Source organism: Electrophorus electricus, chromosome 5 (assembly GCF_041902795.1).
Source record: "Electrophorus electricus isolate QZ-2024a chromosome 5, ASM4190279v1, whole genome shotgun sequence".
NCBI lineage: Eukaryota > Metazoa > Chordata > Actinopteri > Gymnotiformes > Gymnotidae > Electrophorus > Electrophorus electricus.
Genome location: NC_137501.1, coordinates 12670001 through 12685000, shown reverse-complemented (window position 1 = coordinate 12685000; position 15000 = coordinate 12670001). Strand labels below are relative to the sequence as shown.

At 46.2% G+C, this 15000-nt stretch overlaps 3 protein-coding genes across 6 annotated transcripts in view; 1 reads left to right on the top strand and 2 right to left on the bottom strand.

Moving 5' to 3' along the window:
* The window catches only part of gne (glucosamine (UDP-N-acetyl)-2-epimerase/N-acetylmannosamine kinase), an 11677-nt gene extending 7432 nt beyond the window's left edge, over positions 1-4245 (bottom strand). Inside the window, exons 1-2 of the mRNA XM_035530154.2 lie at positions 4186-4245; positions 1525-1730 (exon numbers count right to left, since the gene is read on the bottom strand). Of these exons, the coding sequence (XP_035386047.1) occupies positions 1525-1715 (191 nt within the window). The 5' untranslated portion in view covers positions 1716-1730; positions 4186-4245. The remainder of the gene's footprint in view (positions 1-1524; positions 1731-4185) is intronic.
* Positions 4246-7765: 3520 nt separating this feature from the next.
* On the top strand, positions 7766-13481 carry cplx2a (complexin 2a). Of its 2 annotated transcripts, none has more exons than XM_035529761.2 (4): positions 7766-8097; positions 8834-8931; positions 11783-11961; positions 12780-13481. In XM_035529761.2, exons 2-4 carry the CDS (start codon positions 8901-8903, stop codon positions 12972-12974), a joined length of 405 nt encoding a protein of 134 aa, XP_035385654.1. In that variant the 5' UTR covers positions 7766-8097; positions 8834-8900; the 3' UTR covers positions 12975-13481. The 2 variants fall into 2 exon arrangements, with proteins under 2 accessions (XP_035385654.1, XP_026875718.1); XM_027019917.3 differs by having other exon boundaries at positions 7766-8101.
* Positions 13482-14193: 712 nt separating this feature from the next.
* The window catches only part of tmod1 (tropomodulin 1), a 13282-nt gene continuing 12475 nt past the window's right edge, over positions 14194-15000 (bottom strand). For all 3 annotated transcript variants that reach the window (XM_081714212.1, XM_027019916.3, XM_081714213.1), the window contains one exon: positions 14194-15000. This exon is cut by the window's right edge and continues 981 nt beyond it. The gene's annotated coding sequence lies outside the window, so the exon portion shown is untranslated.

Below are 15000 nucleotides of genomic sequence, written 5' to 3'. Positions count from 1 at the left end.
CTGTAATCGTATAGAGTGGCCATACTTCCGGTTTCGTCTTGGGCAGGACATCCGGACGGACACCTGTTTGTCACCCTACTGTGTTGCTTTCCATCAATCGATATTATTTCAGCATGTTACTGGGTCAAAACCAAATACCTTCTAAAACAAAAGACCTTGTATTTCATTGAACAGATGGCCTTGTACCTCACCTATCACCTAAGAGCAGAAAATACACAGAAAGTACACCTGCAACGGTCTGAAAATACCAAAAAAAGAAAAAACACGACATCGGTTCTCGGTGGTCAGCTCATCTTCTGTACAGTTTCTGTATCAGATTAGTCTGCTCTGTTATCCAACATAAAGGTCTCTGGTTTTAATTTTGCGCGTTGTAATGTCAATATCCCCGTTCAGGGGTTGCGGACAGGCCCGCCCTATAATCAACGATGGCTGGGATGCAATAACCCATCTATTTGGGACAAAGTCAGGGAGAATCTGGGAGAATGCAGGAAAATGGTTTGAATCCATTAAACGGGGTATCGGTCTACAGCCGCATCTGTCGGGGCCGATTCAGTCAGAGTCCTCTGGAAGAACTGACTGGTGAGCTCATTACTACACAAGTATGTGAGCTGGGCAAGCCGCATTTTGATACCCATTTTTAAACCCTTTCCGTCTGTCAGATGCACCCTCTTCTATTTTCTAGAATTTGAAGGAAGCTTCAAACGTGCTCTGCATGTAGCATTCCTGCGGAAATTCCGGGAAGTGCTTCACTACACCGGGGGCATCAAAGCCTGCACCTGTTCGACTGGCCACAACCAGTACGCCGTCCGGCAGGCAGTGCTACATTACAGTATTGTCATGACAATGTTGGGAGGGATTAGAGCCAAGGACACAGTTTAGAGAAGTTCAGCTGCATATTGTAGCTATCTGTCATATCTATTATACAGTATATGTTATTTAAAATAATTGCAATAATAACATCAGGGAGGTGTATCTTGGATTGGACACCTAGTCCTAGCTGATGGCTAACAATAATTAGTGTGTGTGTGTGTGTGTGTGTGTGTGTAGGTGTGTGTGTGTGTGTAGGTGTGTGTGATAAGTGTGTGTGTGTGTGTGTGTGTGTGTGTGTGTGTGTGTGTGTGTGTGTGTGTGTGTGTGTGATGAGCTCTAGGATTCACCTCCTGTCGTAGGTGGGGAACACAGGTGTCACAAGCATTTTGTGTAACAGGGAAAGAAAAATCATGACATCAAAACAAAGCCAATCAAGCAGCTCTTTCTCAGAGACACCGCCTCTCCTGTGTGGCATGTTCCCCTTCCCATCCCGTACACGAACACACGACCTGTAGCTGACTAAAAGGTTCAGCTCGAGAAACTACCCAAGTTTCATTTTTTCAGATTATTTATATAGGTGTGTGGCTGCACTGACAAAGCTGTGTGATAGGGCAGGAGGCTGCAGTATGTAAATGAACTCTCTGACATCAACAAAAGTGTGGGCTCTGACCAACCAGAGGCATGCGCGGTTGGGAGGGACGTAGCATTCCCTACCCGTAGTCGTCGATGAGGTGTGATCCAAGCACCACCACCTCCAACTCGAACAGCTCTGGCTGGGACTTCAGCCCAAACATGATGGGGGCCAGTTTAGAGTAATCAGCACGGTTACAGGTGGCCACGCACACCCGCAATTTTCGCCGCGCCACATTCTCCAGACACTCCGCCTTCTCCTCCACCCACTGCATACTCAAGTAGTACTCCTGTGTAGAGATGAGAAAAACACAGTCAGTCATGGATGAGGAGAGTGAATATGTGTGTATATGACACTGAACTGCCTCCCCCACAGAAAGTCCACTTTTGGGTCCATATTTGTTCAGGTGTTGGAAGCGCTCCAGTACAGCGGACGCTCTGCACTGGTCCAGACTGGCAGGCATTGTCTGGCCAGCAGAGCACGGACCAGGCTAAACAAACCGAGTGCGTTGTTTCCACAGCTGGGAAGCCAGAATCTTTATATTAGCACAAAGCATCCATCATGTCTTACATACCTACAATGCACTGCTAATCATACAACCTTGAGGTCATGAGTGTGAACTGGTTCAGAATTTAAAAAATAATATTTCACAACAGAGATGGTAGCCAGAACAGAAGCTAGCAGGAAAGCAGCTAGCATTATTCAAACATCAAAGATAGGGGATGTAGGTGATAGGTGATACTAATCAGTGATGTAATATCTTCTCATGGCATCTCTTACCACTGCTATACTGACAACGGCCAATATAATTCTTTCCGCCCCACCTTCTGACGCTCAGGTTTCTGGGTGTATCGCAGCATGCTTGACTGACACGTCATCAAGGATGACAGCCCACCACTTGCTGCTCAGCCCCAGCAAAACAGAGTTTCTGTACATCCCAGGAACACCCAGCCCTTACCGTGACCTCAGTTTCCATAGGGAACTCCCTGGTAACCTTAATGCTCACCTTCAAAGACAAATATGGACCAAGCCCTCCCAACATGAGGTCAATGGATCAGCGCACAGGGGCCGTGCATGCATGCAAGTTCAGAGGAAACCTTGTTTGGTTAAACTCATAATCTCATGTTTGCTGATGGCAGATAGATGGCAGATGTTGTGGACCTCCAAGAGCAAATAACTGGCCTTGAACTATTCACAACATGGGTATCTCCAGCATTTAACGCTTTATCTGGGCAGGGTGAGATGTGGAGTTGGTGTAGTGGGTAACAATGGTGCCTCCCCTGTTGGGGACTGGGGTTCAACCCCCATCTGGGTAAATGTGCCATACTATACCAATAAGAGTCCTTCGGCAAGACTCCCAGCACTACACTCCCTTGTAAGTCACCAAATGCATAAACAGAAATATACAAGATGGTCAAATATTGTGAGCTGTTATAGCAAATCTCTCACCATAGAGCTGTTATAACTATCCCATTACAGAGCTCATAGAGTTGTTATAACTCTCTTATTACAGGGCTTATTAAAGCTGTTACAGCTCTCTTAGCTAAGGTGAGATGAGGTCAGGTTGTTGACTGCTTAAAATGTGTTTTTTTTCCATTTAGAAAAAAAAAATCATAATTTCATCATGGTATCTGTGATGAGATAAAAATTCATTTTTTATGACATTGTTTTATAGACCTGTACATAGTCCTCTGCTGGCATTAGGATACCTAAAGTGAATGTGCAAAATTGTCCTTTCCAGCATGCCCCAGCACAGGTGCGCTATCAAACTATACTTCCCAGCACGTCTACGCCAAGGTGTGCCATCAACCTGCACTTAGAGGCTGCACCTACAGACCCACGCCACTGCAGATTGCAAACTTTGTCATACAGTTTGGACACAGTTTGTTTTGCAATCTGCGTGACAGCTGTTTACTTGATCATAATCTAATTCTACAGGCCTGACCTAAGAAAGGCCTCATGCTGCAGGCAGAACCGGCCACATCAACACGGCCAACAGCATGCTGGGTCTGGGGCAAACAACGGGGCCAACGTGCCAGCTATAAATCAAACAGTCCCCTTTTTACATAAGTGCAAACAGGCCAATACAAAATCATCCCTGTCTAATATGTCTTACTTGATGACTGGTATAATAGGGGTGTGTGTGTGTGTGTGTGTGTGTGTGTGTGTGTGTGTGTGTGTGTGTGTGTGTGTGTGCAATAAAATCCATCTCTAGCCTCCCGCATTTAGCCTCTTAGTTGGTAACCACTTAAAGAAATGATATGACACATGACAAAATGCACTGACAGATAGCTACATAACATTAGTTATTTGCTTCATAATAGACAAGAGGCAAATTTCGTAATTTAACGAGCTCAAAGCAAACAGTAGTTAGTTACCTAGACAGAGGTAGTTATTTAATTAGTTAATTACAAGGTAGCCCTTTGACTAACATCTGCTGTAACTTTGTATGTTACACAACGACTCATGCCAATAAATGACAATAGATGGATGGCTATTTAAACGTAAGGAGGCTGTAACCAAACTTTTAATGGACAAACTGCCGTACAAAATCAACAATGGAGAGTTTTAGCTGGACTGGATATCCTAGCTAGCTATCTTACTAGTTAAATTAGCTAGCTAGGTTAGCTATTAGCTTACTTACAGATGTCCGGAATAGCATCCTGAATAACCCCTATTTCTTACGTTCTAAAGGAGTCACTCTTACTTAATTCCTAAATCAATAAATCGGAGAGAAAACTTACCCAAGATAACACTCAACCTCCACATTCGTGTACCAACAGGAAACACGTCAAACATCCGATGTGTGGCGGATGTTTTTAGCTAGCTGCTGCCGCCTACTGGTTTCAATGTTTGGTTCAAGACAGGCTATGGACGAGACAGACAATTTCACTAATATTCTTCAACCAAGTCCAGAGTTCGATGGTTAAGGTGTCCCGTGCTAAATCTCACGTTTCAACAAAACAACTAAACACGACTTTTGCATTACTAGTAGTCGTCGTGAACGAATGGACTCTTTCAACCAACTCTCTTTAGTCAACAGAGGGAGCCTATTCGCATTGAAGAGGCAATTATTTTTTTCAGACAAGTACAGTATAATCCAGTGCGTTAAGAGAAATGTGTATATTTGACTTTAGATCCAAATCTTGCAATGATTGTGAAATATTTTTTAAAACTCTCAATTTAGGTAGCTGTATTAATGCAGACGTCAGAAAATACTGATATACCAGCCTATATCACATATCTCACTACGCAGAGATTTTTGTCACGAACTGGATTACCAAACAGGCAGAGTAAGCACTAGCCTATGCACTAGCCCCCCCCGAGAACAGATAGAGAAAAAAAGGAGATTATTTGAGGGGGGGGGGTGATGGGGGCTCAGATTTCGACCGTCTATGGACCTCCACAGGGTATAATCCTGCACTGGTCATGGGTACATCTGTAAGGGAAGGGTAAGACAATGAGACTCTGTGAGGATGGCTGTAACTACTCTTGTACTGATTGGGCCAAATCAGTTTGCTGTATGCAGTATGCGACCAAAAGTTTAAAAAAAAAAGTCCAGCATGCAAACCTTTGATGCAATAGATGGACTGTGATAGGATAGATGAACTGTGATGGCATAGATTACCTGTGATGGGATTGATGAACTGTAATGGGATAGATGCACTGTGATGCGATCGATTACCCGTGATGGGATAGATGAACTGTGATGGGATAGATGAACTGTGGTGCGATAGACGAACTGTGATGCAATAGATAAACTGTGATGCAATAGATAAACTGTGATGGGATAGATCATTTGTGATGTGATAGATGAACTGTAATGCAAACCATGGAGAACTTTATCTCAACAACATGACTCAACATTAAAATGGTGTTGTGTGTGTGGTGGGGGGGGGGTCGTCAGAGCTTGAGGGGGAGTGAGATGATACTGCATCACCCTTCAGCGGGACGGTAAGCCTGGTGGTCTCCGCTGAGGGTTGCTATCTGCTGCTGCATTGCAGGGCAACTTGCCAGACTCAGCAGCAGAATGTGACCAGATGCTTGTGACACGAAGCTCTCCAACCTAGGACACCCTGGAACCTCACAATCAATCATAAACAATCACAGCGTGATTCAACTCCCCCATACACAAACTCCCCCATACACAAACTGCCTCTCTCTGCTTTTCTCTATCCCCCCACTCTCTCTCTATCTCTGTCTTTCTCTCTCTCCCCTCTGCTGCATATTAACTTCTCTGTACCCTGTGGACTGTTGATAATTCAAGAAAAAAATCTCCCACACCCATCTCAAAACATCTGTCTCCTCTCCTCTCCTCTCCTCTCCTCTCCTCTCCTCTCCTCTCCTCTCCTCCACTCCCTTGCTCTCCTCTCTTCTCTTCTCCTCTCCCCACCTTTCCTCTCCTCTCCTCTACCTTCCTCTCCTGATTGCTGGGGAATGCTGATTATGCTGAAATTTCAGACGATAAGTCACACACACACACACACACACACACACACACACATATATATTCTTTATAGCGTATTGATCTGCTGGATTGGTCAATAGTGCCTCACCTTCTTTTGGTTCCTTTCTGTTCACCCCATCAGCACAACATGGAAAGAAGAGGGGAAGAAAGAGTGAGAGAGAGAGATTAAGAGTGTGCTGCACTGAAGGGGGCCGAGTTGGGCAGGGAAACCCACACTACACCCCGCCCTCGCAGGTCACACAGAACCTATGGCTACTCTACTGTGAACCTGAACACTGTCAATAGTAGCAAGGTTAACGGGTTTCCTGGTGCAGGACGGGTCCGGACAGGGGAGGGGCGTGCCACTCCGCTTCTACAAGCCGACGCGTCCAACTCCCAGACCTCGTTCAGCTAGAGTGGCTTAGCTGCGGTGAGGCTCAGACTGCAGGTGCTCTGCGGGGTTCAGGACAGAGGCATGGACCTCACTGTGTATGGGGATCTGGGAGCACGCACACACACACACTCACACACTGCAGCCTGTGCTGGGAGAATGGGCACTATTGCTTGTTGGCGTGTGTCCATCTCCCTGGGATATTTCTCTCTATCTATCTATCTCTCTCTCTCACTCTCCCTCTCTCTCTCTCTCTCTCTGTCTCTCTCTCGCTCATATCAGGGTGCAGCTTCGCTGTAGCCTGTAATGCATCAGAGTAGTGGCTGTAATGAACTGTAAGGAACAAAGGGAGGAAGTCCAGTAAAGCCTCGTGCATCACTGTCTGTATGCGCCAACACTGTCTTACCTCTCCCCTCAGCTTTGTTTGAAATAGCCTACGACATTCCACTCATACTTCTACTACTACATACTACTCATGTACTAATTGGGCCCCAAATTATGCCATATGTAGTAGGCGTCCAAAATAAATTGTTCCAGTATGTGCGAGATACCCAGATGACTCTGGCCAAATATTCCAGTACATGACCAGAACGTTTTCATGGTGCACTGCATCCCATCATGCAACAGTACCGGAAGATCTTTCACAAGTGGGGGAACCTTCATAAATTCACGTGACCCCATACTATGGTTTGGTGCATACTGGATACTATACTGAACACTACTACGGGGCCAAGAATTCAGTATGATTGCATTTTGCAGTATACAGTATGTAGTAGGCCGTTTCGACCAGTGTGCTTCTCTCAGCCCTGCCTCTAAAACATTGTGGCAGATGTGATGGTCCGTTTCCACCGCGTATAGCCACCCTCCGCATCTCTTACTGTCTCAATTGATCTTAATTGGTTCCCTTTTGTTGACGTTACAAATCAAAGTGGAACATGACACGCCCACACGAGCGGTTTATGGCAGTTTTTGGTATCACTAAAAGTTTAAGAAGTAATTTTTGGACACTAATTTCACCCACAGAATGGTAATATCAGCACAGTGAGGCTTCCCAGGTGTGAAGCCCTCTAAATGCTGTGGTCATGAGATCCTTTGAGAGACCAGCATCGGCACATCTGAAGGACATCGCAAAAACCGTGTTGGACTCACTGCAGTCTGCATATCAGGCCAGCGGTTCTTTCTTTTCAGAAATTCTTAGTTGAAATGTATTTTGACAATGAAAACTACATTATCTCAGAAAGCTATTTACGCGAATTTTGCACACATTTTTGGTCAGGGTGGATACGATTTTAGCAACCTTGACTCTGGGAACGCGCAAAGACTAGCGCGTGGCTGGTGTCCGCTCTGCGCCAGACCCTAAATCAGCATATTCGCAGCACCCGGATAACTCGCAGGAGACGTTAGCTGGCGCAATAAAAATGCGAGGGTGGAGTTCCGTTCACCACCATTTAAATATCCTGGGATTCAAGTTTTACGTGTGTTGGTCGCGTGAGACTGGGCTAAAACGAAAGGACACTTTCGAATCCCATAATCAGCGCATACACCGCTGACTGACAGCGGACGTCACTTAAGTCCCCGCGAGGGCGCTGAATTTTGGGGGTGCATGTGATACAAGGGATTTACTGTCTAGTGCTCCGACTGCAGTTCCCTCAACCAACACTCGAAAAAGTGCGGCGCGAGCAGAAAGAAACGGCAGTCCTCACGCGCTTACACAGACGGAGATACTCGCAGCGAGACAGTAACATCCTCAACTACTGCCTCTCAACTTCCATTTCGGTAGGATTGTGCGCCTTCTCCGCAGAATCGGCGCGCGCCAAGGCAGGTATCGCTTATTAATTCGTTACTCACCCGCAGTAGTTTTTAGATGTACGAGCTTTCCGTAGGCAGTGTTTCTGAAATCATTTCTGCGTACTTAAAAGGAAGCGATAGAACAGAGTCGCGCCCTTGCGGCGGGGGTTCAGCTAAGGTAATGCGCCAAGGTACAGAAGATGAAATCTCAGGTATTCTGGACACACCATAGAATATCTAGGTCACGTCAGAAATTACCGATAGCTCGGCATTAGGGAAATCCATTACACAGACAAATGAACACCGTCGGTTGAAGTTTCTCAATGAAAGAGCATCACCAGAAATCTCTGAGCTCCGGAACTTCCGAAGCTCAGTAATCAACATCGCTAATAACGCCGCTTACCTCCCCAAGGTTATAATTACCGTAGGCAAAGCGATTTCACTGTCGATCTTACAGAGCTCTCACTAGTATAAACTGAATTAACGCCTTTAGCAGTGCGTGTTTATAGACTAGTATACATTAGCAGTGCATATTTAAGTTCTAGTATACATCGTCCGGGCAACCTTAATGACATTTTGTCATGACCTTTAATGCCCTTTGTTGTGGCGAAATGTCCCGAGATCCACAGAGACCTCAGGGATAATCGCACTCTCATCTGTCAAATGTACCTCGCTGCCGAGCGCCGAAGTGAACGCTCGTGGGAAGTTATCGTGCTGACAGAACTGCAGCGATCAGGGTTTTTTTCCCCCCTCTTGTGCTCTGCAGCCCAACCAGCAAAAAGAGCCCTGCTACTGTGGATACATATCCAGGACAGAAGAACTAAAGAGCCGTCATGAATTTCGTAATGAAGGCAGCTTTGGGAGGTGAGTGTGTGTGTGTGTGTGTGTGTGTGTGTGTGTGTGTGTGTGTGTGTGTGTGTGTGTGTGTGTGCGCGCGCGCGCTAGCGTGTGCGTGTCCGGGCGGCAAAAAGTTGCGGTGAATGATTCGTGTCAGCAATTCACTGCCGCAGCATCTCGCGAGCCCCGGTGGAAATCGTTTGGTGACCGCTCGGCGGAAGCGTCGTGCATTTGTCACATACGTTGTGCAGGAGACAACCGCAGTCCACGCGCCTGGAGTAATTTCTGCTCTGTGCGCGCCACAGATCGATGCTGGGAAACACCGCTGTTTGAACTGAGTCGTTGTCATAGGGAACGTCAGCACGTTTAAGCATCAAACAGGCGCGTGTGAATGTCTCGGTATTCCCGGGTATACGCTCTGCTAATGAATTTTAAAGTCATTAAAAATGTTACATGAAAGTGGAAACGCCAAAAGTGCAATGGCGATAAATATAGAAGCGTTCGGTGTGTCCAAACTGCAGAGCACTTTTGAATTACTAAACAGTGCCCCAGTTTACTTTTCTAAAGCGCTGCGAGAAACACTATGTACAAATGACTGATCTCTTTCCCACTGGTCGTGCGTGCAGCGCGCACGCGCCCGTGGCTAGACGTGCTCCAAAGGATTTTGCGGCTGTAAATATTTGCCTCAGCGATTTTCTGTACCTTCGCGCCGGCGAGCGTGCGTGCCCGTGACGTCAGTGATGGTCCGGCGCCAGTAAGCGGGGCACTGCAGTGAGCAGGAGCGCACCTAACGGAAGGGTCGCGTGTCATCACGGGTTTTTTGTTTTTGTTTTTTTTCTCCGCAAGGCATATCTACCAGACCAAACGGTTACAAACGGATCCCACATAGGACCGAGTATTCGTGTACAGGCTGAAATGATTCACACAACAGTAGTGCACATAAAACAGTTGTTTTACGGATTATGAATTCCTCCTCTAGCGGGATCTATTAAGCCGTATTACGTGATGCCGTTATCATTGACTACGTTAAAAAACCTCCCGTGTTCTGACGTCACGACTTCCGGCTGTCGTACAAAAAGCGGAACGCTGTCTGTGGTGCTGAAGGTTGTGAATGACCGCAAAGCGGTGCGATGCTAGCGTTCTGGGATTAAATGACCCCTCGTATAAGGACAGGATAAAGTCCAAACAGCCCCATTTTCCACTGGCTCCTCTGTCACAGCCTCATATAGCTGTTTGCTAATGCCGAGTACACAGCTGTTTGCTAATGCCGAGTGACCCCCCCCCCCCCCCCACACACACACACACACACACACACAAATGAAGCGAGCAAGCGCAGTATAGAAGACTGGAAGTCCCTTAATCTGACATCTGCAGTTAAACGAAGGCAGACACTAGTTATTTAAAGTGTGCTTGGGCTTGACTTGCGCGTTCACGTTTCGGTGGCAAATCGGGGTATTTTATGCGTAGAGTGTGCGGACCAATAAAGACGACATACGCTGCGTACAATGCGCTGTATCTTAGAAAAGTTCACCCTTAGTTTTAAACCAAGCTATTATTACGCTGTTTTGTGTAGTTTTTGCGAGTAATGAAGAGAGCTAATAAAGATATCGATAGGAAAATGACGGACTGGTCTTACATTAAAAGAATCAACATAGGAAATATGATCGTACTGTGTGTTTGTGTTTGGGTTGTGATTAGTCGTTCATCAAATATCCTGTTTTGTAAGAACTGTTTAATTTTAAATATCTTATTTTTGAAATGTATATATGATAATGTAATCAGAACATATTTCTATAAATAAGTATAATTGCTTTAAGGGAAAGTCTCTGCGGTATGATTGGTTAGATCTTTCACGCTCACTTCAGGGAAGACGCAACTTATCTTGCCGCGGAACAGGTCAGCTGTGTGTAAGTTGCCGTGGTTACTGAAGGTTGAGGCGCTATCGTAAAACCGAAAAGCAAGAGATAAACCCGAAGTCAGCTCGCTAAAGGCAAGGTTCTGTTTAATTGGAATGTGATTAAAATCCCGGTTAATAGATGGGGCGTGCTCCTAGGAACTCGCTTGCTTAAAATATTTGCAGCGGTCCTGAACGCAGACAGTGAGCCAAACGATCGCTCCGACTAAAACGCTCCACAATTTTATAGGAAATCTAACCTTCGCTGAGCCGGGGCGCGCAGGCGCACTGACGCCCCCCCCCCCCCCCCCCCCGACGACAGCGGTTAACCGGTCTCGCCCTACAGCACGAGGTCGCAGCACTTCATGTGACATGGAACGAATCCACCCATCCGTGGAAAAAGGACCGTATTTAAAAATACAAGCCCATGACTTACGGAGAGGAGTGTACAGATGAAACTAACCCACAGTGTAAGGGAGGTCATGTTACACGGTGTCTAAGGCAAGCAGAGTGTAGAAACGATAAAATCATAAAACACTTTCTAATAGGAAGAATAATGTCAGTGTTTGAAAATATAATATTCTGAACACCATCTGGGTCCCAGCATGCTTCTTAAATGGTAGTTCTAGACCATGCATGGCCGGGCAAATAAAAGCACCTGAACGTGGAAGATTAATGTCACACTACACTAATCTGTTGACCTGAGAGAGAGAGAGAGAGAGAGAGAGAGAGAGAGAGAGAGAGAGAGACAAACAGACAGACAGACAAGAAGGATGACCGTTTTTCCAATCTCAGCATTTCTCAGCATCATAATTCAACGCTGCCATGTCATACTGAGACAGAGATGAGAAAAGAAGAGACACAAAGGGGCCGTTTCATCTCACAGAAAGACATTAACAGTATTTCTCCACACACGTACAGGCACACGTGTGCCTCCCATTGTAATAACTTACACAGTAACCCCATGCTTTTGTGGATGTGAAGGGGGGCCCCCTGACGTAGGTAAGATGCTTGGCGGAGAGGAGGACAAGGACCCCGAGGCGGAGAAAGAGAAAGAGGAGGAGAGGCAGGAAGCTCTGCGGCAGCAGGAGGAGGAGAGGAAAGCCAAATACGCCAAGATGGAGGCGGAGCGGGAGGTCCTGAGGCAGGGCATCAGAGACAAGGTGAGCGCTGCTCCTACAGGCCACGTCCAGACCAGCGCAAGCCCCTACCTGCCTGTGGCTCACTCTTCCAGAAGGTTCTGCTGTAATGTTGGGTTACAATGTAACGTTGGGTTCTAGTGTAATGTTGGGTTACGATGTAATGTTGGGTTCTAATGTTACGTTGGGTTCTAATGTAATGGGTTATGATGTAATGTTGGGTTCTAGTGTAACGTTGGGTTATGATGTAACGTTGGGTTCTAATGTAATGTTGGGTTCTAATGTAATGTTGGGTGCTAATGTAACACTGGGTTATGAGGCTTGTGTTCAGGCTGACTGAACCAGTTACCCGACACATCTCGAAGAACAGGTTTGGGCACCACTAAAAAGTAGACATAAAAAATAAATCTGATATGAGTACAAGATAAAATATGACATACTCTAAACTAGCGTAGGACTCGCTGAGCTCCACAACACAGACGAAACCTGTATCTGTATCTCAAACGCAGACAGAGCCTGTATCTGAGGAGAACACCAAAAAGAGAGAGAGAGAGAGAGAGAGAGAGAGAGAGAGAGAGAGAGAGAGATTTGTTACATTCAGAGAAAGCTAACACAAAGGCTAACATGAAGGTTGTGGTACAAACTGGTGGGCCGAACACCATTACTATGTTAATATAGCGGGGCAGGGTTGATTAACAACGTGGTGCGGGTGGTGTATTTCCAGTGGCGTGTTTCCGTGCTTTCATGCGTGGCGTGTTTCCGTGTGTGGCGTGTTTTCTGTGTGTGGTGTGTTTTCTGTGTGTGGTGTGTTTTCCGTGTGTGGCGTGTTTCCTGTCTGTCAGTACGGCCTAAAGAAGAAGGAGGAGGCAGAGGCCGAGGCTCAGGCAGCCATGGACGCGGCGAGCGAGGGGAGTCTGACACGCCCCAAGAAAGCCGTGCCGTCTGGCTGCGGAGATGAAGACGAGGAGGAGGAGAGCATCATGGATACAGTGATGAAGTTCCTCCCTGGACCACTGCAGGACATGCTGAAGAAGTAACTCGCTGTGTCGCACAGGTTTAGGCGTCATTATAATTTAATGTGCGCTTCCACTTTTTACCACAAGAGGGCAATAGGCTGCAATAGGCTACACATGACTACACCGTCTTTTGATTTGTAAATACACTTAGCAGCTGATTCTAGATGACAAGCAGTACAGGAAACTCCAGAATATAAGCCATATTTGATCTTCAAAGGGAAATACTGAACCTTTTCATTCAAGTCGTTATGTAGTTTCTTGTCATTTACTCACAAAAGTGGGCTACAGTGTATGCATGAAATGTGGCTTACATGTCTACCGTCACTCATGAATCGTTTGCGAGCAAGATCTCCTGTATGTCTAAACGCTGTCGTTTACCTAATGTGGAAACCAAACATTACTGCAAACACTTTAATTCATGCATGTTTCCATTACAGATGTTGTTTGCTAGAAAAAAGGGATTTCTTGAGCAAAGGGTGCGAGTAACATGTAGAAGGCAATACATTTTTCATAAACTAAGAATTTATGTGCATCGCTGAACAAAGTTCATTTGGGCTTCAGATTAAACTCAGTGGAATACATCTGGGTCACATGAACCCCGGCACACAGCGCAGATACAAAAATATGGGTAATTCTTCTCACTGGAAGGTGTAGGATCCACGCGAAGGTGAAACGATTACAGAACTGCGTGGCTGAGTGCGATGAGCGTAAGGGGCTTGGAGCTGACGCGCCCCCTTCGGACTGTTCTCTGGATCTCTGGAAAGCTCTTCTGCACAGTTTTCTGGAACATTCACAGCAATAACAACTTCTGCTTGCTTGGCTTGTGAACACCGACGATTAATAAACGCGACGGGAGTGAACCGTGATGGCAGTCACGGTAACGTGACCGGCGGAGTGAGCAGGCAGAAATAACATCAATGCAATAGAACCGATTCGCCCACCAGTTATGTAAAGTCACTGACTGTGTTCCCAACATTGAATGTGCTTCCTTAACTTATGCCTTTAATGACTGTTTAAAAAAAAACTAATGTATTTGTGTCAGTTCCATTAAACACAGCCCTAAAATTCTGTTTCACAAAAGTGTCCTATACAAGTTTTTAACTACAACGTGTGTGTGCGATCTCTTCGAGAGCTATACTAATCTGACCTTGAGATACCGCAATGGCCACAAGGTGTCACTGTTGGCACTTGGAAATCCGCTCCACCCCATTATAAACCACAAAGAGCATCAACACAGGACGACATTTATAATTCCAATCTTTATTAACTCAAAACAATAACGTGACCCAACACAACGATAGACTGGGAGATTAAAAGCAACCCTGCGCAAATGTGTGTGTGTCCTCACTGGCCCGTGGAGCAGGGCGCCACTCAGTGGCGGGCACAGCACACTGCACAACTGAGGTCTTCCACTCCACACCTTCAGTCCAAACTCCAGTCCTGGGTTTCCTCATGGCTGTTGGTTAACTAATGTCACACACAGGTATCCCAATACCAGAAAGACCTCCCTCCCCCTTCCCTTTCACCAGGAGTCATGGCTGACGACAAAGTAGCCAATGGCATCAACCATTCAGTTAACTAGCAGTCATCCCAAAATCCCAGACTGGAGCATGGATTCTAGATCCAGAGTTGAAATATCTTTTATAAAAGTGACACAGTCTAGCAGCCTGTAGCAAATATAACAAAGCAGGGAAGAGAAAGGGATAGTTTCCTTAATGGAGTGTAGCAGAGTAAGGTGCAGTATAGCTGAGTATGGCCTGGATGCTAACTGAGTTACAACTATTTACCCAGCACACCATGCAAAACTATCCACTCAGTGTGTGTGCGTGCGTGTGTGTGTGTGTGTGTGTGTGTGTGTGTGTCACTGAGGGAAGACTGTCCCAGAACACCTCACCCCTCGGGACATGTGCATGCCACGAACATCTACAGCAATGTTTCATCACTAATACTGTCAAGTTATGAGTATATACCTGAGAGGGAGATGGAGAGAGAAGGGGGGGGAGAGAGAGAGAGGGAGAGAGAGACAAGGAGTGCAGAGACTAGGAGC

Excerpts from the sequence above, each read along its gene's own strand:
- cplx2a (XM_035529761.2), top strand. The coding sequence starts at position 8,901 with ATGAATTTCGTAATGAAGGCAGCTTTGGGAG. Across the intron at positions 8,932-11,782 it reads AATGAAGGCAGCTTTGGGAG|GGGGGCCCCCTGACGTAGGT; the intron begins GTGAGTGTGTGT and ends GTGGATGTGAAG. Across the intron at positions 11,962-12,779 it reads GGCAGGGCATCAGAGACAAG|TACGGCCTAAAGAAGAAGGA; the intron begins GTGAGCGCTGCT and ends CCTGTCTGTCAG.